The sequence below is a fragment of the Mytilus edulis genome, chromosome 5 (genome assembly GCF_963676685.1).
Source record: "Mytilus edulis chromosome 5, xbMytEdul2.2, whole genome shotgun sequence".
NCBI lineage: Eukaryota > Metazoa > Mollusca > Bivalvia > Mytilida > Mytilidae > Mytilus > Mytilus edulis.
The window spans coordinates 63232756-63257333 of record NC_092348.1 but is presented as its reverse complement, the minus strand read 5'-3'; the positions used below and the strand labels follow the sequence as shown (position 1 = coordinate 63257333).

Below are 24578 nucleotides of genomic sequence, written 5' to 3'. Positions count from 1 at the left end.
TAATTTTTGGAAGAAGACGAAGTCATATATCACATATTTGCACTCAAATGTCTAACCTATGTTTATATTACTTTTAAATGTGTTCATTCAATTTATTCCTCCTGTAATATATAATGACTACTGTATGAATTTTTGTTGTTGTTATTATCCTTTATTTATTAGTTTTAGTAGTCATATTCATATTCGTACGACAAAGGGAATAACGCAGACCTTACTGGTTACGATTCGTTTACCTTAAATAGTTGATGTGATCTTTGTTACTATAAACACTCAAAGATAAATGACAGAAATATAAGACTGCTACGGTTGGACGAAGTTTTAACATGATTAAAGTTGTTCTAAATATTGCTTAAAATGACAACTTGTTTATACTTTGTTTTTGCATATATTAATAAACATTAATAAATTGATTAATTTTGCTTACCTGTACAGCACAAGAAAGTGACGTCAGAACAACAATGGAGACAACGACTGACGCTCTAGCGTCAAGCCTAAATACTGTTGAAACTACAGCAATTACAACACAAGCTACTCAATCAACATCAACAGTTACTATGGATACTCCAAGTAAGTAATGACGTTTGTAAAAAATAAAATTACAAAAATACCTAACTCTAAAGAAAAAATTCAAAACGGTAATTACTTGATCAAATTGCAAAATGGAAAGCTAAAACACATCAACGAATGACAACAACTGTCATATTCCTGACTTGGTACAGGCATTTTCAAATGTAGAAAATGGTGGATAGAGCTTGGTTTAATAGCGCTGAACCTCTCACTTGTATGACAGTCGCATCAAATTCCATTATATTTACGACGATGCGTGAACAAAACAAACATAATACGTTAAGTTGTCAAAATAGGGGTACAGCAGTCATCACCGTGTCACAATCTCAATAAGAACAAAAACAAATAGATAATAAACAAAGAAGCACAAAAAAGCATCTATTAAATCTAACAACCACACTCATTGCTTACGTATATATGTATTTAAAATCAACTCATAAAGGATTGAAATATTTGACGTCCTGTGACTGAATGGCAAGGTTCACATCAACTCTAGTGTAGAGTCGCGTGTTTGACGTCCGAATGTAAACGTCACACAGGAAGAGATATAAAACAATTTTGTCGTTCAAAGTTTTTTCAAAATTATAATAGAACAATAACATAATGGCATTATAATAGAACAATAACATAATGGCATTATAATAGAACAATAACATAATGGCATTATAATAGAACAATAACATAATGGCATTATAATAGAACAATAACATAATGGCATTATAATAGAACAATAACATAATGGCATTATAATAGAACAATAACATAATGGCATTATAATAGAACAATAACATAATGAAAGCAGAGATCTATACAAATGTCACATAAGTCGGTGAAGATGTAGCTGGTTTATTATTGAAAACAACTATGCCCTACCTACAAAAAAATGTAATGTTCAGTTCATTCTGTTTCTCAAATTATATCCAAATAATATTTGGAAGAAGACGAAGTCATATATCACATATTTGCACTCAAATGTCAAACCTATGTTTATATTACTTTTAAATGTGTTCATTCAATTTATTCCTCCTGTAATATATAATGACTACTGTATGAATTTTTGTTGTTGTTATTATCCTTTGTTCTTCAGTTTTAGTAGTCATATTCATAATCGTACGACAAAGGGAATAACGCAGACCTTACTGGTTACGATTCGTTTACCTTAAATAGTTGATGTGCTCTTTGTTACTATAAACACTAAAAAAATAAATGACAGAAATGTTAGACTGCTACGGTTTGACGAAGTTTTAACATGATTAAAGTTTTTCTAAATATTGCTTAGTATGGACACTTGTTTATACTTTGTTTTTGCATATTAATTAACATTAATCAATTCATTAATTTTCCTTACTTTTACAGCACAAGAAAGTGACGTCAGAACAACAATGGAGACAACGACTGACGCTCTAGCATCAACCCCAAATACGGTTGAAACTACAGTAATTACAACACAAGATACTCAATTAACATCAACAGTTACAATGGATACTCCAAGTAAGTAATGACGTTTGTAAAAAATAAAATTACAAAAATACCTAACTCTAAAGAAAAAATTCAAAACGGAAATCACTTGATCAAATTGCAAAATGAAAAGCTAAAACACAACAACGAATGACAAACCACTGTCATAGTACTGACTTGGTATTCATTTCCTTATGTATAATGGTTGATTTAAACATTGTTTTATAGCTAGATAAACCTAGCACTTGCAATAATGAAAACACAATAATAAACATGCAATCCTAATTTAAATGTGCACAACAATAAAAACTAAATATCGTTATCGAGACCGTTTGAGACCAAATGGTTAGCAGCCGAATAGGTAAGATATGAGGAGAAACAAGACAAAAACACTTGTTCCGTTGATTGATAGTGTTTCATTTCGTCAATTCTAAGGGACTTCCCTTTTTCAGCTGACCTGGTCTAAAAGGGCCAAGTGAGCTTTACTCGTCACTTTGCGACCGGCGTTCGTCGTCGTTGTCCGTTTACTTTTACAAAAATCTTCTCCTCTAAAACTATTGGCCAAAATTATACCAAACTTGGCCTTATTCATCCTTAGAGTATCTAAGTTAAAAAATGTATCCGATAACGCCGCCCATGAACCAAAATAGCCGCAATGACTAAAAATAGAACATCAATTATATCTCTGAAACTAAAGCATTAAGATCAAATATGATATGGATTGAATTGGCCATCAGGTCAAGATCTATCTGTCCTTAAATTTTCAGACACATCAGACAACCTTTTGTTTCCTTGCTGCCCCTGAATTCGTTATTTTATGGAAAACTTTGCAGATTTTGGTTATTATCTTGAATATTATAATAGAAAAAGATAAACCGTAGACAGAAAACCTGTTTAGCAAAGTCAGCTTTACGAATAAGTCGGCATGATCACAATTGTCAATTGACCCCTTCCTGAGTTATTGTCCTTTTTCACAATTTTTCGCAATATTTTCCTCTGAAACTACTAGGCCAAGTTCATTATAGATAGAGAAAATTGTAAACAGCAAGAATGTTCAGTATAGTGAAATCCGTCCTTAAATTTTCAGACACATCAGACAACCTTTTGTTTCCTTGCTGCCCCTGAATTCGTGATTTTAAGGGAAATTTTGCAGATTTTGGTTATTATTTTGAATATTATAATGGATAGAGATAGTTTAATTGCCTTTGAGTTCAGTATTTTTGTTTTACTTTTTTAATAGCAATACCCATATACATTTCTCGGATTTCGATTAGTTATTGATGGTAAAATATATTAGCGGAAATTACTTATTTTTACATCGAGCGTTGTTATAGAACGATAACCAATACTTTTTAGCATATTTTCAATGAAAGCATGGAAAATTCTACATTCTAGAAAAATTTGATCAATCTGGTGAAATATATACTCTCACAAAACTTAGGTTCAATCAATGACTGTTGCTTATTTGTACGTCCGTATTCTGTCTCGTTGATTAATGTAAAAAAAATCTATCTATTGTATGTTCAGAATTAGTGTAAGTTATTAATACAAATATAAATTATTTTACAGCAGCAGATAATATCCCTTTGGATACTACCAGTAGTAACGCCGGTTCCAGGTCTGGTGAGTAAAGTTCTTTGATAAGAAACTTATTCTTTCAAGGCTGACCGTTTCACTTGGCCTATCAAGACATCCCGGAATAAAGACTTTTATTGCGTGCTGGATTATTGCTGGATCGATCGATAGATCGAGAGAGAAAGAGAGACGGGAATTTCGAAAGGGGCAATTTGTGAGTGGCTGCTGTATTTTTTGTTTGTTTTTTGTAAGTTTGTGTTCTTTCATCCGATTTTTTCAACTGCAAGATAATGCACACCAGCAAATTTATTCTTTCCGAAGTGTTTTAGAACAGCATACAAAACAAATGAAAAATAGAAACGAACCTAACATATGTAAGAATATTTAGGTAAAGGTTGGTGTCTATTTAACGTTTAAACCCGTTGCATTTTTTGCACCTTTCAAAAGTCAGAAATCTGGTGTTCAGTGGTTTCCGTCTGTTGATGTGGTTTATACGTGTTTCTCGTTTCTCAATTTTATATAGATTAGACCTTTGGTTTTCCTGTTTGAATGGTTTACCTTAGCTGTATTTGGCAAAACTTGCTGGTGGAGATTTATTTCCCCGAGGGTATCACAGGCCATGTAGTCAGCTCTTTTTGTGCTGACATGAATTGTCATTGATATGGTTATATTTATAAATTTATTGTTAACAAATTTTCGATTTTTTTAAATACTGAGGCTTTTCTACCTCAGGCATATATTAACTTAGCTGTATTTGTCAAAACTTTTAGGAATTTTAGTTCTTAATGCTCTTCAACTTCGTACTTTATTTGGCCTTTTTAACTTTTTTAGATTCGAGCGTCACTGATGAGTCTTTTGTAGACGAAACGCGCGTCTGGCGTATATACTAAATTTAGTCCTGGTATCTATGATGAGTTTATTTATAACCACTGGGTCGATGCCACTGCTGGTGGAGATTTATTCCCCCTAGGGTATCACAAGACCAGTAGTCAGCACTTTTTGTGCTGACATGAATTGTCATTGATATGGTTATATTTATAAATTTACTGTTAACAAATTTTGAATTTTTTGAAATACTAACGCTTTTCTACCTCAGGTATATATTACCTTAGCTGTATTTGGCAAAAATGTTAGGAATTTTGGTTCTCAATGCTCTTCAACTTTGTACTTTCTTTGGCCTTTTTAACTTTTTTGGATTTGAGCGTCACTGATGAGTAAGTAGACGAAACGCGCGTCACTGATGAGAAAGTAGACGATTCGAGCGTCACTGATGAGTAAGTAGACAGACGATTCGAGCGTCATTGATGAGTAAGTAGACGATTCGAGCGTCACTGATGAGTAAGTAGACGAAACGCGCGTCTGGCGTATATAATAAATTTAGTCCTGGTATCTATAATGAGTTTATTTATTAACACTAGTCATTTTTGGGGCCCTTTATAGCTTGCTGTTCAGTGTGAGTCAAGGCTCTGTGCTGAAGACCGTACTTTTGACCTATGATGGATTACAAAATATGACTTCAATGGAGCGATGTCTCATTGGCACTCATACCACATCTTCTTATATCCGATTGATATATGGTGTTTACTTAAGATGTCTCGTTTCACCACTGTACAAAGTTATTGGAGAGTTTGGTGCTAACAAACAGGCTTTAAGCCATTTTAATTGATATTTTATAGTGTGGCTGTCTATGGTTGGTACCTATTAAAACGTTTAAATCTGCTGCATTTGTTTGCACTTGTCATAAGTATGGAATCTAATGTTCAGTAGTTGTCGTTTGTTGGTGTGGTTCATACTACATCTCCTTATATCAATTTACCCGGCCATATTCTGTGTGTAACCTGTAATTCACTGGTTGTCATGTGTTGTATATTATATTCATTTTTCGTTTTTTTACACAAGTCTCACCATTGGTTTTCTAGATTGAATTGTTTAACAATTGTCATTTCGGGGATTTTTAAACTTTGTACGTGGAATAGACTTTGCTCATTGTTTAAGGCCGACCTTAATGACTGGAGACCTATTTATTATCATTTCTATGTCATTTGGTCTCTGGTGTAGAATATTTTCACTGGCAATCATACCACATTTTCTTGTTTTTATAATTATATTCTTTTACACACACGTGTACAGTAGTTGTATTGATGCGACATTGAACAATGGATGAGTTCAAGAATGTTTAACAATGAAATAAAGGTTTGAAAGGTTTCATTAAGAAGTGTTTAACCTTTTCATTATCTGTTCGTAAAACATATAGTCTAAACATTTATTAAAAGTGTGCAGTCTTCAAAAATTGTTGAATTTTAACAAATCATTCTTGTTTATACTGATAGTTAATACTTCTACGGGGAAAAAATTACTTGGGTAAAACACGTGTGACATATCCCAGATTAGAGTTTAAGTTTGCTAGTATCATTTCAATTTAACGTGAACGAAAGCAATGCTTTTCCAATGTCATATTTAAACAGATCTGCTTATATTTGAAGGTTAAAAAAACAATTTGATAAATTGAAGATCGAATTATCTAACTTAACAAAACCTTGCTACGAGCTATAGCTGACTATAAAATTTATCAAAAAAACAACAGAACAACTTCATATGATTACTCATGACAGTAAATGAATGTATCTGTTCATAAGCAGAAAATTCTAGAGCTAAAGCTGACTATAAAATTTATCAAAAATCAACAGAACAACTTCATATTACTCATGACAGTAAGTGAATGTATCTGTTCATAAGCAGAAAATTCTAGAGCTAAAGCTGACTATAAAATTTATCAAAAATCAACAGAACAACTTCATATTACTCATGACAGTAAGTGAATGTATCTGTTCATAAGCAGAAAATTCTAGAGCTAAAGCTGACTATAAAATTTATCAAAAATCAACAGAACAACTTCATATTACTCATGACAGTAAGTGAATGTATCTGTTCATAAGCAGAAAATACTAGAGCTAAAGCTGACTATAAAATTTATCAAAAATCAACAGAACAACTTCATATTACTCATGACAGTAAATGAATGTATTTGTTCATAAGCAGAAAATTCTAGAGCTAAAGCTGACAATAAAATTTATCAAAAATAAACAGAACAACTTCATATTACTCATGACAATAAATGAATGTATCTGTTCATAAGCAGAAAATTCTAGAAACTCTGATTACACCAAATACTGATTGTCCTGCGAATCGGAAAACATAAATCATTTTAAAAGTCAGAGATATTCAATGTCCTGTGGTATTTCCGATGTTAATTGTGGATTAAAGTTAGAATTAGTATTTGATTGCGTTGTCTTTATAAATCAATTGGCCTTTTTGTACGCCACCTTTTTTTGTAGGCTTGCTTTTTATTAGAGGAGTTAAATCAGAGGCATTTGAATGTTACCCTTTGTATGATTTGGTTACCCTGTTGTTGTAAATAATTCTGATCGTCGTTTTTTAATGACAATTTAATTAGAAGCTTTCTCCTTGTTAATATTTTGCATTTAAAAAAAGGAAAACGTGTGTCTTGACATGAATATTCTTGCACTCAATTCAGTAATATAGGGTGGTTTTCTGTATTTGTATTCTCAGCTTTGAAATACATTTAAAACACTAGTCACGTTAGACATCAATCTATTTTTCGAACGGCGGTTATGGACCAACCATAATATCTATTTAATCGAATGTCTTTGCACAAAGACGTGATATATTAGTTGTTTGTGTTTAGATATAAGCCTAGATGTAAAAAAATATATTTAAAAACAAAATGTTGCCTAGCAGTGCAATTAAAGAAATTATCATTACTTATAGAATCGTTCTTTTTTCAGAAGACAATAATTCAGCAATTATAGCCGGAACAGTAACTGGTGATCTTGTAGTGCTTTTTGTTATTGCATTATTTGTCATACAAAAATTGTGTTGTACATCTGCTGAAACAAAACAAGTACATCCATCAATCTAGTTGATAGATGCAGTCCAGTCAGCAATGAAAACATTTGATGGAAACAGCAAAAAGAGAGGAGATTTTCAAGCAGTATTTGTTTTTTTAGAGTACCTGCAACTGTTCATTTCATAATTACTTAAAAATACAAAAGATTTTAAAGTTTTATTTAGAAGGTTTAAATCCTTATAATATTGTGATTTGTTACCATATATTGTGGTTTATATTTAGTCCTAGAACGAGAGCTAATCATGCTAATTGAATACATTTTTAATTCGGTTGACTTTTGAAAGGGGTTTTGGCTAAGTTCATGTATGATTTAACAAGAAAGAGACGACGTTAAAATACAATAAATATGCGGCGACCTTGTTGCACGAAACAAAATCTAAGGATCCCACAAATCTAACCTAAAATTTGTACAACAATATACCATAACAAAGTTATTTTAACGAAAAATCCTATTCATTTAGTTTAAATTTTCAAATCGTGTTTGCATTTTGGGTTTCTGTCCTTTGTTAACATATAAAATGCTGCTTCATTTGCTCGTAACTTTGTAAAAATAGTACAACATTACAAGCAGAATTCATATGCATATGTATGCAGCGTGACATATTTGTTCATGTTTCTAATGATTAATACATTAGACATTTTTTTGATATAATGAAGTTCTAGAAATGTTAACAAATATTTTAATTTATTTTATATTTTATATATTTTGAGATAATTTATGCATCCCTAGCTTTAACTCATTTAGGATTAAGTATTCCTGATGACAAAACATTCAGAAAAGAGCTTCCGGTTCAAAACATTTGTAGTGTTTATAAATTTGATAAATACAAATTGCCGTAATCAAATCAGTTTCTAGGAAGTGATATATTTGCCATTTGCATCATCATTCTGTGGTGTTTGTTTGAAAAGTTACATTTCAAAATAATGAATCAAACATTGTTTTATACTTCTCGTTCCGTTTAATCATATGCTCAGCCATTGTTTCCGTATTTTCTGATCAGACAATTTTAAGATATAATGATTTCATATTTATATATATCATTATTTAACAAATTTGTAATATTTAGCTTATTTGCAATGTTAACTCTTGTAGTTTGTTTTTACTTGTCATTAAGAATTGCATATTTTGGTATTAATATTGATTCACTCATAGGGGGTTTGTATCAGAAATAAACAAATTTATTCTAAAACCAGTTGTTGGCATGATACGGGTTATATTCTTCTCATATATATTTTATGATGGTATGATACTAAACCCCTAACGGGAGGGATATGATGAAGACATAATCTTTCAATCAGTTTGATTGAGGTCTGGAGCTGGCATGTCAGTAACTGCTAGTAGTACTTTGTTAATTTATGTATCATTGTCATTATGCTTAGTTTCTTTTGTTACCTATTCTGACATCGGACTCGGACTTCTTTTAAACTGAGTTTTACTGTGCGTATTGCTATGTGTTTCTTTATTTTTTTTTATTATCTTTAGGTATAGTCGGAGGGTTGAGATCTCACAAAACATGTTTAATTTCGCCGCATTTTTGCGCCTGTCCCAAGTCAGGAGCCTCTGGCCTTTGTTAGTCTATGTACAGTAGTTGTCGTTTGTTTATGTAGTTCATACGTGTTTCTCGTTTCTCGTTTTTATATATATTAGACCGGTAGTTTTTCCGTTTGAATGGTTTTACATTACTAATATTTGGGGCCCTTTATAGCTCGCTGTTCGGTGTGAGCCAAGGCTCCGTGTTGAAGGCCGTACCTTGACCTATAATGGTTTACTTTTATAAATTGTTATTTGGATGGAGAGTTATCTCATTGGCACTCATACCGCATCTTCCTATAACTATTATATGTTTTTTTAATTTTAGTTCATTTATATGTTTTGGAGTTTAGAGTGACTTCCATTTTCACTGAACTAGTACACAACTTTTTTTGGGGGCCAGCTGAGGACCAATTCCGGGTGCGGGATTTTCTCGCTGCGTTGAAGACCCATTGGTGGCGTTCGGCTGTTGGTTGCTCTTTGGTCGGGTTTTGACATATTCCCCATTTCCATTCTCAATTTTATTAGATCATTAATAAGTGGTTTTTTTAGTCTTTCAATGTAGGAAAATTCCATTCATGTATTTGTTTATAATGCCAAGACAAATATTATTTAATGTTTTTAATTTCATTTAACTTTTATAAGTTTGTATATTCTTGTAGTAGTCGGGGTACTTAGAGAACCCATTTGACGTGGCTCTGTACTTATACATCCCGTCATTATTTTATTGTGCAAATGTAAAATTTTGCATTCTTGTCTTTCGTTTTTGCTAATGCGCTTTTTAGCTTTATGCCTTTTAGTTTTTCTTTTTATTTTGTCATATTTGTTTGTTTTTATAGTTGTTAAGATTACAACACAATGTTCACTGCTGTACCCCTATTTTTAACATGTTTACCTATTATGTCTATTTGTTTTGTTCACACACTTTTGTCAATATAATGAAATGTAATCCGATTGCAATACAAGTGAGAGGTTTAGCTAGCTGTTAAACCAGGTTCAATCCACAATTTTTAACACTAATGTCTGTACCAAATCAGGATTATGACAGTTGTTATCCATTGGTTTAATGTGTATGAGCTTTCTATTTTGTAATTTTATTAGGGACTTTCCGTTTTGTGTTTTCCTCGGTTTTTTCTTGTTTTACTTGTTTCTATAATATTGTAGAATTCCGCAATATTCATAGAAATTTTATATATTTTTAAACTTGATTTATTATCTCGTTTTTTTACGGTTTGTTTTTCTTGAAATAAAACGGAAAATATGACATCGTCAGCCGTAAGATGTTCTTAAGATTGAACATTGATTTAAACAGTCATTAATAATGGTGTTAAAAATTTTGTTGATGGTAAAGTTTGACACAAAGTTTGTTTGAGGCTTTTTCAAATAATCTAAAATATCAAAAATTAATATCAAAAATTCAATTCCATTAAGGTGATCGCGAATTTCAACAATTAATTAAGGCCGATCTAGTTGTGAATCTTAGATTTTTTGTAAAGCATTGAAGAGCATTAAAGAAAAATTTTATTAGCAAATAATCAAATTGTACAGACACAAAAAAGCTAGTTCTTTGTATTATAGACTGAATGAATTGTGTAATAAACTAAAAAAACAAACGTTTATAGACGAATTTTTTCCAAAGAAACAGCTTTTTCCCGAAAAAAAAGGTTTACCTACATGTTCCAATTTAAATAAAGTTTATCCATTTGCTCTCTGTACAATACAATACAATATTTTTTTTCAGAAATCTACTGTTATACTCGATTTAGGTAGGATGAGCATGATGAATGCTAACTTTCAATCTATTTATTCTAGCAGTGAGCAGATGAAACATCCAGTATCACAACAAATAAAACGATACTATGGTTAATGCAATATCATTGCTTTTATAATATTAATATTTACATTATTAATAGAAGTAGGATAGATTTCGAATTAATCAATAAAACCTTCGTAAAACATTACTGTTGATATTTCTCTTTTTTGCGGGTTAACGCCTATAAATTGGTGAATTTTGGTAACCCGAATAATTTAAGTCGTTATATATCTCCAACTAATCTCCGATTGCTAAACCCGATAGAGGGTTCACTATTATTCAAGTTGAAGATTTGGTAGCTTCTATGGGCCATTCGGATGTCTTTGGAAACAAAATTCTCGGTACCTCTCAAAAATTTTCGATCATTAATACAGGTAGTTTTCTATGTCCTTGACACGAACCCTCTGTGAATGCCCTACCAAGTGACATTGAATATATCAACACATTTCATTTGTAGATCAGAAAGTAAAATAAAAGACTAGATTGCAATAAAAAAAATCATTTGTATTTTGTAACCTATTTGACTTTTGACAAAGCATATGTATTACAATAATGCGCATATTATTAGATATTATTAAATATCAAGTATAATTATAATAACACAATTATATTATTCATGTTTTGAAATTATCCATGTACGCGTTGTGTGTGTAGTATTTAATACAACGTGCTAATGTGCATTGTGGCAATAAACCTGGGATAAGTTTATTAATATTCGACATTATATATAAAGTCCCATAATAAACTAATTATTTCGGAATGTTTACGACATGATAATTTTTATTTTAATCATAGGCTGTGAAAACTTCGGAAAGCATGAAGAAAAAATTTACAAAACGATATTTCTGTTATAGATATTTATCTTTAAAAGTGGAATTATTTAATATCATTAATATATAGATACCAACAAACTAAGAAAATATTCATCAAACATTACTTAATTTTAAACTGAGAGACTATTTATACTTAATAGAATATTATTAAATTGTTATTCAGTAGTGAATGATATAAAATACTTTCGTATATAGTTCTAATTCACAAGGAACCTAAAGCCTTGCATCTAAAAAAAAACTAATTAACATTTTACTATAATCATTTTTTTCTTTTTCATTTACTACGTTAATTATGTTATACTGTATGTTTTATTAGAAATTTCCAATAAAATGACATACGTACGTAACTCGACGTACGGACCTGGGACTGGTTATTATCAACCATTGAATTTGATTAAATACGTCGCTCAATTTATCTTTAATTGGTTTCCTAGATTATCGTCTTAACTTTCATTGACATAATATTATATATAAACACACGTATCTCATACCTTTCATACGTAAGCTTTAAGTTATCTTTCATGATTTTGATTAGGATAATTATTTGTCAATACTCTTTGTAGATGAAGACCCAATTATACTTTGTTCTGTCTTTCTTTCTAGTTTATCTGTCTCTTTATTATATTTGTTGCGAGAAAAATATTAAAAAGGATATTTGTCTTACAATTTTAGAAATATCGGCCAGAGTTTGTCAGAATTTGTGTCTTCATAAAAGTTGAAACTATAACTTCCATTTAATTTCTAAACAATGGTATTTTTCATTTATTTCAAAATGTTTTGATAAAAAAAATCCCCATTTGTGTTGTTTGCTCACTCGTTCCTCATTATTAACGTCTTGAAAACTTTCTTACATAAAATGAACAAGGTAGATGCAAATATCTTAATTAAGTAGCAGACAAAGTATACCTTGCAAAAAAACCTATTCAAACAAGAGTTCATAACTGTGAAACTAATATGATGCTTGATTTTTTTTTAAACGAACTTGTTACTTTTGGTGGACAAAATTTTCAACAGACACTTGGCATTCTTACATTTTATGTAGTACTCTTCTACCTTGGTTGATATAAGCAAGACTTAATACTTCACCCATTTATTATCATCCATTTTATTTGAAAAAAGTCAAACGTATAAAGTTCAAAGACATAGTGAATCTTAAACTAAATATTTCCAAATCCGTACAAAAGCTTTTTAGAGGAGGCCATACATATAGTTCTGTCAATTATTTTTGTTTTGCTCAGGACCTGTCTGTAACTGAATAGTGAGAATTAAACCTTTAACCAACAGTTTCCTTGGAATTAATTGATTTAAAACGCACTAGAAATATTATTTCATAATAAAATTCAACAAATCTTGATTTTTCATAGACAGGATCGTTTTGCCAGTGTTTGGCCTATCAAGAATATGATTACCACACCTATTAACCGTCCTCTCCCTATTTGCATTACCACACCTATTAACCGTCCTCTCCCTATTGGCATTACCACACCTATTAACCGTCCTCTCCCTATTGGCATTGGCGTCTTTTAATCAAGTCGATGCTTTGATTGCAAAGATTCAACTCATTTGCCACACCATCAATAAAATTCAAATTACGCTTCTGTCGATTGATTGATGGTTGGATGCTTAACGTCCAGTGTTAAATATTACATGCATAATAAACGTGTAGAGAGTGTGACATTCTCTCTACAAGAGGCATCGGATTTAACGTTTTCACTCTGACCGGATGGGACTGTAGACCCTTCAAACGGACTCCCCACACTTTGGCAATGGTTTTACCGACGATCGGAACAAGACCAATAGTTTCCATATTTTTTTACCCCGATCAACTTTGAGTCAAGCGCGCGACCATAGAGACAGTTATGAATATGGAAGATACATATACATGTACGTATAATAGTCTGGAAATAAATTATAAAAGTATGCTAAAAAAAAAAAGAAGGAAGCCAGTCGTTAACCGTTTACATTTCAGCGTGTTTTAAATTATTTTTTTTAATATAATAACTTTTATATCAAAAATGATAATATAATCTCGCTTCAAATTCCATTATTTTTTTTTTTCAAGCTTAATTTTGATTTTGTAGCTTTTTAAAAAAGGATTCATCGTTTGAAAGATAAATATATTGGTCAAGTGAAATGACGAAGTAATGATCAGTGCATTAGATTACCTGTACCTCAATTAATCATCCCCTTCAAAGGTTGTTGTCAATCAAATCATCCCTAAGTTTAAAATAGCACCAATTCAAACAAAGTATGTGTATTCAACGAGCCACGAGTTGATGCAGTTTATGCTCCCCTCCGTCATCGTTAATTGAAATAGGCCGACATACGGTCAGTTAGGTTGGTTATATCGAGTAATGTCATTTTATTGGAAATCTCTATTATTTTTTCTTTTTAGTCTCTGCTTATATATAAATTTGTACTATGTGTTACATAAATATATATATATATAAAATAAAATATATAAAACATTTAGCACCTCATGTTGTAGTTTACCATATTTGCCGCAAGTTTATTGTTTTCTACTTGGTATTAAATTAATATAGAAATCCATTTTCTTACACCTTGTGATCAATTTATTTAGCGATCGTCAATGGCAGTCAGCAGGGTTAAAGAACATCAGTTGTTCGACCTGTAAGTCAAATGAGTTTTCTTAAAATATATTTTTTCACTCTTTTGGTCTTTTGGAAAATGATGTTTGTGCTGTATTTAGACTTCTCTTCAACGAAATATGTTTGACATGCACACGTATAAAAATTACAGTTTTAATCCAACGAAATCATAGGTTTAAACGTTGTTTTCAATTTAGACTTGTTTATATTTATTTCGTTTGGGCTTGTATTATATTTTCCCTCCGGTTTATATAATCCGTTCATCCTATTTCGACTCTTTAAAACTCAAGAGTCTATCCTAAATTGAGGTAAATTATATGGCCTTCCAAATACTGTTTCGATCCCTAACATCACTGAAGAGACATTAATTGTCGAAATCCGGATATGGTGTAAAAAAATAGCACCTCATGTTTTTGGTTTACCATCATTGTCGCAAGTTTTTTGTTTTCTGTTTGGTATTTAATTAATATAAAGATCCATTTGTCAAATCGTGTGATCAATTTATTTGGTAATCGTCAATGGCAGTCAACAGGGTTAAAGAACATCAGTTGTTCGACCTGTAAGTCAAATGCGTTTTGTTAAAATATATTTTTTCACTCTTTTGGTCTTTTGGAAAATGATGTTTGTGCTGTTTTTAGACTTCTCTTCAACGAAATTTGTTTGACATGCACACGTATAAAAATTGCTGTTTTTATCCAACGCAATCATAGGTTTAAACGTTGTTTTCAATTTAGACTTGTTTATATTTATTTCGTTTGGGCTTGTATTATATTTTCCCTCCGGTTTAAATAATCCGTTCATCCTATTTCGACTCTTTAAAATTCAAGAGTCTATCCTAAATTGAGGTAAATTATATGGCCTTCCAAATACTGTTTCGATCCCTAACATCACTGAAGAGACATTAATTGTCGAAACCGGATATAGTGTAAAAAAAATCGCACCTTATGTTTGTTGTTTACCATCTTTGTCGCAAGTTTCTTGTTTTCTGTTTGGTATTAAATTAATATAAAGATCCATTATTAAATCTTGTGAACAATTTATTTGGCAATCGTCAATGGCAGTCAGCAGGGTTTAAGAACATCAGTTGTTCGCCCTGTAAGTCAAATACGTTTTGTTAAAATATATTGTCTGGTCTTTTGGAAAATGTTGTTTTTGCTGTATTTAGACTTCTCTACAACGAAATTTGTTGTACATGCACACGTATAAAAATTACGGTTTTTATCCAACGCAATCATAGGTTTGAACGTTGTTTTTAATTTAGACTTGTATATATATACACGTAACACAGAAGTTGGTGATACTTCAGTTAATATGCTTAGATAAACGCCTAATATTTCCACATATTACAACAATATAATATATTTCTTTTAAAGATACTTTGATAAAAAAAAAACCAAGGTAAATAGTTTATTTTTCTTTTATACAAAAAAAATGTTATATATCTGAGAAAAGATATTAAGTCATATATTTCTTTTTACAAAAACAGAGCTACAAATAGTTCCTATATAACAAAAATGGAATAAATTTTGTAAACATGCTTAGACAACAACAAATATTCCCATTTAACAGCAATGTATTAAAACATAGATATGAGATTTCGCTATGCTTAAAACTTCGACGAGTAAGAAAGTCATTTTAATCAGATTGACTAAAATACACCATACATATGTTAGCGATACTTGGCAAATCAAACATAGTCATACATGTAGTGAAAGATAATCCCTTTATTACAAAGTTATAGCACATTTCTTAAAAGATACTTAGATGAACAAAAATTTCCGTATATTACAACAATGTACGAACTACAGTGCACAGTATATTATATACATATTTTATTTGCGTTCATAAAATGTAAGAAGTCGTAAATTTACTATGCAAATTGGGTCGATTTAAAAAAAAAAGTAAGTTGAATACGTTTCTGTTGCCGAGGGTTTTTTCACAAGTAGTTAGCAGAACAGTTCTAGTTTCCTACATACACCAAACTATACATTTTACCTTTTCAATAACGTTAATGCAAATTTCACAAGGATTAATCCAAATAGCTTTTTTACTGTCCAATAACTTGCAAGTACGAAAAAGACAGGACAGAAGTATATTTTGTTTATATGTTTTGTATTTGCACAACTTTTGAAAGTTGATCATGCATTCCTTCTAAAATAATTTTATTAGACCAGATAAAAACTAAAAGATGACATAATTCGACAAACGCAAATGTTAAATCGCTTTGACGTCAAAAAAGAAGATAATAATCAACACATGCAGTGTAACTTTTAAAGCCAGTTAAATCATCAAAACATAATAAAAACACAAGTAAAGAACGTTTAAGTATTCAATATAAATTAAAACAAAATTGAGAATGGAAATGGGTAATATGTTTAAGAGACAACAACCCGACCAAAGAGCAGACAACAGCCGAAGACCACCAATGGGTCTTCAACGCAGCGAGAAAATCCCGCACCCGGAGGTGGTCCTCAGCTGGCCCCTAAATAAAATTGTATACTAGTTCAGTGAAAATGGACGTCACACTGAACTCATAACATAAAAATTAACTAAATTAAAAAAAAACATACAAGACTAACAAAGGCCACATGCTCCTGACTGGGACAGGCGCAAAAATGCGACGGGGTTAAAAATGTTTTGTGAGATCTCAACCCTCCGACTGTACCTCTGTCCAATGTAGAATAAAGAAACACATAGCAATACGCACAGTAAAACTCCGTTTAAAAGAAGTCCTAGTCCGATGTCAAAATAGGTAACAAAAGAAACTAAGCATAATGACAATGATACATAAATTAACAAAGGACTACTAGCAGTTACTGACATGCCAGCTCCAGACCTCAATTAAACTGATTGAAATATTATGTCTTCATCATATGAAAATCAAGTACAATCCCTCCCGTTAGGGGTTTAGTATCATACCATCATAAAATATATATGAGAAGAACATAACCCGTATCATGCCAACAACTGGTTTTAGAATTAATTTGTATATTTCCGATACAAAGACCCTATGAGTGAATCAATATTAATACCAACATATGCAATCCTGAATGACCTGACAACAGTATCGTAACTATATCCCTTCCGAATAAGTTTGTTTAAAAGTTTGGTTAGATTTTGATGTGAATGCAGACAGTTTTGTGCTTTGTAAAGAATATTACCATAAAATATTGGATATGAAATACCTGAATGTATAAGATGTCTGCATGTTGATTTATATTTACGAATGATGTCCTTGTACCGGTGATAAAATTTAGTAAATGTTTTGACTAGTTTGTGATATCGAAAACCCTGGTGTAATAATTTTTCAGTTATACAGAGATTTCTTTCGCTGAAATCAAATCCGTTGTTACATACAAGAGCGAATCGAACAAGTTGATATATATAAACACCATAAGATGATGACAAGGGAACGTCACCATCTGAAAATGGATAATAAACAATAGGAAATGAAAAATTATCTCTTTTATCATAAATTTTGGTATAAAGCTTCCCGTTAAAGATATAGATATCAAGATCCAGGAAAAGGCAGTGTTCATTGTTAGTATTAGCTTTATTTAAAGTCAGTTCTGCAGGATAAATCTCTTTAGTGTACATACTAAAGTCGTCATTATTGAGAGCCAATATATCATCTAAATATGTGTTTTTGAATCAAATGTTGTTTTGATGGGTCTTTGCATAATTTGTAACTTTTAACAATACAGATACAGGTCCGCAATAAGTGGTGCACAGTTAGTCTCCATGGGAATTCCGATAACTTGACGATATGCGGAATCTCTATAGCGAACAAAAATGTTATCTAGTAAACATTCAAGGGCAGTTATAGTATCAAAGCAGGTCCAATTGACACGTTAATTGTATTTGGTTCGGCTTGTAAAGAGGTAGCTAAAAGTTAATGTTTGTTACAGATTTCATTTTCCGAAAATGGAGTAAAAAGGTTATTCCTGATTAGTTTTTCGAATTATTTTATTCCAGGGTTGAGAACCTTTGGTGACCCAACAGTTTAAATGTCTATAATAAGTACGTCGTGAGCAGTAGGCGTTACAGACAAACGTTCACCTAATCTGACCAGGTAAATTGGGGATTTTATCGCGCCAATCAATGGTCTCGTCTACACTGTTATGAACATGATTCTAATACATGTCTGGTAGAGATACTTCGATAAACAAATTTACAGATTTTAATTATTTTCCTATATAACAATAATTACAACTAAAATACATCTTTGTTATTTGTTGTTACTAAAAAATGACCTAATATAATTTGAACAGATATATTCGCATTCCGACTTTTTAAATGCCCATTTAATCAGGTGTGTGAATTTTTTCTTATAAGATTATGAGTCAAAGTGGTATTTAGGGTAGAAAAATCAAAATGTTGAACAGATTCGAAATCTCCAATATACATGTAAGCATGCAATCCATCAAGTACTTTCAACGAATTTTTGACACTATACCACTATTTTCAAAGGCCTGATTTGAACAATTCATTACCAGGTTTTCGATTGTACCAAGTGTACTAGTAAGTACAATAGATAGTTTAGTAGTGGAACAATGGCTTGAAGATGAAATAAATCTATATTTTTGTGCAGCTTCGGAAGCCAGTACATAGTAGGAACTTTCATTGTATTTGGTTCGCCTTGTAAAGAGGTAGCTAAAAGTTTATGCTTGTAACAGATGTCATCTTCCTAAAATGGAGTAAAAAGGTTATTCCTGATTAGTTTTTCGAATTATTTTATTTATGCGTTGAGAACCTTTGGTGACCCAACAGTTTAGATGTCTATAATAAGTACGTCGTAAGCAATAGGCGTTGCAGGCGAACGTTCACCTAATCTGACCCAGTCAATTGGGGATTTTATCGCGCCAATCAATGGTCTCGTCTACACTGTTATGAACATGATTCTAATACATTTCTGGTAGAGATACTTCGATAAACAACTTTACAGATTTTAATTATTTCCCTATATAACAATAATTACAACTAAAATACATCTTTGTTGTTTGTTGACACGCTCTTTGCACTTCAAAGAACATCCAACAACTCAACGAGCGGCTTCTGTGGTAGTGGTTTGTTTCAAATCAAATGAGGTAGGACCAATTCCACTTGAATGGTGTTTTTTTTTTTTGCCTGTACCTTGTCAGGAATATGACATTTGTTATCCATTGGAATGATGTGTTTGAACTTTTGATTTAGCCATTTGATTGGGGACTTTCCTTTTTGAATTTTGCTCGGAATTCAGTATTTTTGTGATTTTACCTTTTTTTCACACTAGTACGATTTTCAAAATGTATTCCAATCTTTACTAAGAGAAATAGGGCAAATGTCCCCTAAATTTATTTCACTCCAGGGTCATTTTCTAAAAAAAATCATTTCTAAAATTCACAATATAATAGATTCAAGTATGAACTTTCAAGTTTTAACACCATTTTGGTATACGAGACAAAATTTTAAATGGATTAAGACAGCGCAAAACTACAATTACAACAGATATTGAAAATATGCATTTATTAACTTGGTAGTACCTTTTACACGTCCGTCAAAGGCAGCTGTGTATATCATAAAAATATACGAATGATCGTCGTTCTTGAAAGTACACCAAAGTTCATATAGTACTCAATGGTCTGCTTGGCGTATATATGTCGCCCACTAACTGGAGCATGCATATGAAAGAAGATGTACGGTGTACGTCACTGAGTCAGCAACTCAAGAGGGTGTGGACGGGGTTTACAGAAAGAAGATGTACGGCGTACGTCACTGAGTCAGCAACTCAAGAGGGTGTGGATGGGGTTAACAGAAAGAAGATGTACGGCGTACGTCACTGAGTCAGCAACTCAAGAGGGTGTGGATGGGGTTAACAGAATAGATAATAATGAGGAAAATGTGAAGAATAAAGGGGGGAAATAAAGAATAGAGAAAAAAAGACCCAAAAAATAAATACAGAATAATGAGGTGCTAAAATATAAAGAATATAGAACAACAGACAAAATTTAAAAAAAAAACAACAGAAAAATAGCCTTAAAAATGAAGAATATAGAAATGAAGAACACCCATCCAGACCTTTGCTCACTACAAAAAATATCCAGAACACAACTAAATTACAACATTAATTCTACAACGATAGACAAGTGTCCATACAATAGTATATCTAAATCGTTATTATTTGAGTTTTGTTAAATGCAGATAATGCTATGTACCAAATGCCATTAAATATGTATTTGTCAATCTTTGTTCAGATATCTGCACATTTGACAGCGTTATAGCGTTATATATAGGTTGCATTTCTGTAAATATAAACATTGCAATTTCCCATAGGAACTCCCTTTACGGCTAAAACTGTGCCACTTTTACTCTGAAGTTTCGTGAAAAATTATATCTTCGAATTGAAAATTGATATGCACTACTATTTTATTCAAAGGTCAAAACATAGGGCTGAGCGGCATATTTTCAACATTTATATTACCCGAATTTCTAAGAGTTTAAACTTATACTTAAATTCTGTACTATCGCTCCCTTCACTTTGGGTGACCCTCAAAATTCAAAATTCGCAGCAACCATGTGTTTATATACTGGCAACATTTCCAAGTTATTTATCTATGAGATGAAACATAGAGATCATATCTGGGAACCAGAACGTAAACAAAACAACCTATCTATGAATATTATATATCTTCCCAAAAAATACGTGGCTTGTGAAACAGCTGTATAAACAAAGTGCAACCTATATTACTTCCTTCTGTTATTCTCGTGTCAAGTAGAACACTTGAATAATTATTTTCTTAGAACACTTCTTTGAAATATAAAAACTACAAAGAAAGTGGGATAACAGGGTATTTATGTTCTGCCCGTCCTACGATTATAAGGTAGAATATTAAGAGAAAAGTATTAAAGTCAGCAGAATGATTACATTTTTTATAATGTCTGGTGGTTGGTATTTGACATATTGCCTTTAGAGTGTAAATTGTTTAGAAACCGCCAACAGTCAATTGTTTCGTTTTAAAAGATTTCTGAACTCTCGCCGTATTTCTGGAATTCTCCATGCATATATTAATGGGTTAGATAGTGAATTTGTTAAAAACAGGAGAAAAAGAATAAATCTTGTCTGCAAAGGCAACGTTGATCCGTGTATTATCTCTATCCAAAACGAAGATATAAAAGGTCCTGTTAAAAGAATTGTTTGTATAGCTATGACAATACTTGTGACAAATGCTCGGACTTCCCAAGATTTCCTCAGCTGAAACCTCTGGTAGTCTCCCATTCTCTCCATGGTTTTAGTGATATGGGTTTTGTGCTGAACGATTCTTTGAGTGTCATCCATTTCGGTTTTGTTTTGACAATTTAAGATGTTTTCGTTCGTGGGCTGTTCATTGGTAGTAGATTGGTCATTACAGTCGTCCATGATTGAAATTATTTCATTCTGAACTTGAAGTAAATCGTCGTTTCTCAAAGTGTCATCTGTGTTGTCTGCTCTTTCGTTCTGTTCGAATATATCAAATATCCTTTGCTGTTGTTGGTCATTATTTACTGGCACAAATATTCCAGTTTGCATTTGTGTGTTCATATTCTTGTTCTCAATATGAATACTTCTCTTTTTTCTGTCGCTGTGTATAGCCTTATCATCTTTGTGACTTACAGAATTAACTGTCCATGTGTCAATGGCCGCCACAGTTTGAATTACCTTTGTATTTGTTTTACAAGTATCTTCATCATTTTGCGGTTGAATATGGATTTTTCGGTTGTCTTCATTCTGTGATTTGCTTTCTAGATGTTTAATACTTAGCTTATCTTGTTTATTACTCCAGCTGATGGAACTCGTTGTTTGTCCTGGCAAATCTTGTTCGATGGAACTCGTTGTTTGTCCTGGCAAATCTTGTTCATGTTCGGAACGTTTTGACTGCTCAGTGAAGGTAGTATTCCTGTTTGTGAAAGTCTCTAAGATAGGTTTCGTTTTTCGGTTCTTGAAATATATTCTCCATAAATGAATACTTGAGAAGCTTGATAGCAATACTACGAGAAATGTTAGGATTACCGGTGGTCCGAATCCGACAGCAACAATATATACATATCCCTTCCCATATAAGTTAGATGCTGTGCAATAGGTCAGCTGGTCTAGATCTTCTTTAGGTGAAAGTATACTTACTCCAAAAGTTATTAGAAATACTAAGATTATCATACCACAAACATACACGTATTTCTTCTGGTCAAAATGTGCCACAGTTCCATAATTGTATGATCTAATGGTCAAATATCTTTGAAGACAAATAAGAAAAATAAAACCGTAGTTTAAGCATATTCCAAAATTCAGCAGAAAAAGCTGTAACCAGCATATCTCTTTTATTCCAGTTGTTATCTCGAGTACTGGTGAAGCTGAAAAAATCATTGCTGCCACTCCTAAGATCGCATCGCTGAAGCAAAGTCCCATTACTGCAAGGAGAAGAAACTTTTGTCTTAGCACCTTAAAACAGACAATGATGTAGATGATGTTGACAAGGGCCACTATACCAGCTAACACGGCATATAATAATCTAAGGGAAGGGTTTACATTAGTGCTTTCTGATATATTTGATGTTTCCTGAAAAGAAAAGAAGATAGTCTTTTTAGTGTTGAACATTATTTATAGTACAGTGATTACACTTTCAACCATATTCAGAATGAGATCATCTTGATTAATATGAATATTGGTCCTGCTTTTACACTAAACTGACATACACATCCAGATATTACGTGCTTGCTCATAATTACCCATCAACATAAAGACATGTCATCCCAACAGGACATTCTACTTGCCTTATGACTCCTAACCAACTTGTTTTCGCTTCCACAACGACGTGATTAAACCAGAGAAAGAGTAAAGACCAATAATGGAATATTTGAATTTCTTTTACCCTGCCCGCGTTCGAACTAACAACCATATGCAACCGAGAAAAACAAAAGAACCAAAATAACACCGAGATGATTCTGGCTATAGAGGTATAAACCTGATAACTCATACGTTCACACTGATGTCTATCGGAAAACTAAGTCAAATAATGAATGTTTGGTGATATCTCATTAACGTATACTTCACGTATTTCCTTTCATATTTTCATCAAAAGTGAAATTGAGAATCAAAATCAAGGCAAAATAACTTTTTTTAGCTCCATCACTTGGCGTCCGTCGTCGTCGTCCGGAGTCATTTGTCCGTCGTCGTAATCTTTTTCAAAGATCTTCTTATCTGAAAATACTGAACAAAAATCCTACACATTTGGGGTAATGCTCCTTTGTGTATCAAGGATAACGATTGTGTTTTCCTAGTCAGTCAAAAAACATGACCCCCTTGGCTAGAACATTAAGGTGAATGCATTCCTTGTCTTATATCTTAGGACAAAATCTGACAGGACCAAATATGCTCAGATTGTCACGATCTACCTACTCCTGTTTGCACCAAAATTATCAGACGACTCCTTATTAAAGTTATTGCCTTTGAAAGGCGATATTTGACTAATTTTTATGTGTTTGTCTAATCACTCAACAACTATGTTAGATAGGTAGAAAATAAAAACAATACTTTATAAATTTTATGCGTCCGAAGCGCTTCTCTGGATTTACCTTCATCAGGAACGCGCAGAATATTTGAAAACCAAGGATGTATAAGAATCGAAACAGTTAGAGTGCCATATGACAAAAAAGGACTTAAACATAATAGCCAAATAGAACTGTAAATAGCAAAAATGATCACCAATACAAGATCTACAAAAAATACCAATATAATCGAAACCATTGGACGTTCATTCAAGGAGTTTTTACCCGTTTATGACGATTTTTGGCTTATCTTTGCGTTTTTGCATATTATCTCAAGAACTTTAACACGTATAATAGATAGGCAGAAATTTTACACAGCAAAATTAATCAGAAAAACAAGATCTACAAAAATGTCAAACAACTGAAGCATAAGAAGTTAAAGCCTTCAACGGCGCTGTTTACTGATATTCGTGTACGTCGTATATTTTCAAAAATCTTCTGTTATGAAACTACTCAGCCAATTTCAACCAAACTTGGAGTTAATGGTCCTTATGGTATCTATTTTAAAGTTTATGTTGTATGTCCTTTAGTGAACAAATATGACCGCCATGGTTAAAAATGGATCATGGATCTACAATAGAGAAAATCTGACAAGGACAAAACTGCTCAGAATGTCAAGATCTACCTACTTCCATCGAAATTATCAGATGACTCCTTAAAGAGAAATTGGATTTTAATGACGATTTTTGGCTATTTTTCAAGTTTT

The 24578-nt window shown here is 32.0% G+C and overlaps 1 protein-coding gene across 1 annotated transcript; it reads left to right on the top strand.

Moving 5' to 3' along the window:
* Window positions 1–431: 431 nt before the first annotated feature.
* Window positions 432–14178, top strand: LOC139524194 (integumentary mucin A.1-like). The gene is made up of 4 exons (XM_071318825.1): window positions 432–567; window positions 1924–2058; window positions 3595–3648; window positions 7407–14178. The coding sequence occupies exons 1-4, from the start codon at window positions 459–461 to the stop codon at window positions 7538–7540; spliced, it is 432 nt and encodes a 143-aa protein (XP_071174926.1). The 5' UTR covers window positions 432–458; the 3' UTR covers window positions 7541–14178.
* Window positions 14179–24578: the final 10400 nt, after the last annotated feature.

What these genes read in the sequence shown, in the direction of transcription:
- LOC139524194 (XM_071318825.1), top strand. Translation starts at nt 459, where the DNA reads ATGGAGACAACGACTGACGCTCTAGCGTCAAGCCTAAATACTGTTGAA. An exon ending in AGTTACTATGGATACTCCAA is followed by an intron (nt 568 to 1,923) that starts GTAAGTAATGAC and finishes TTACTTTTACAG; the next exon opens with CACAAGAAAGTGACGTCAGA. An exon ending in TAACGCCGGTTCCAGGTCTG is followed by an intron (nt 3,649 to 7,406) that starts GTGAGTAAAGTT and finishes TTCTTTTTTCAG; the next exon opens with AAGACAATAATTCAGCAATT.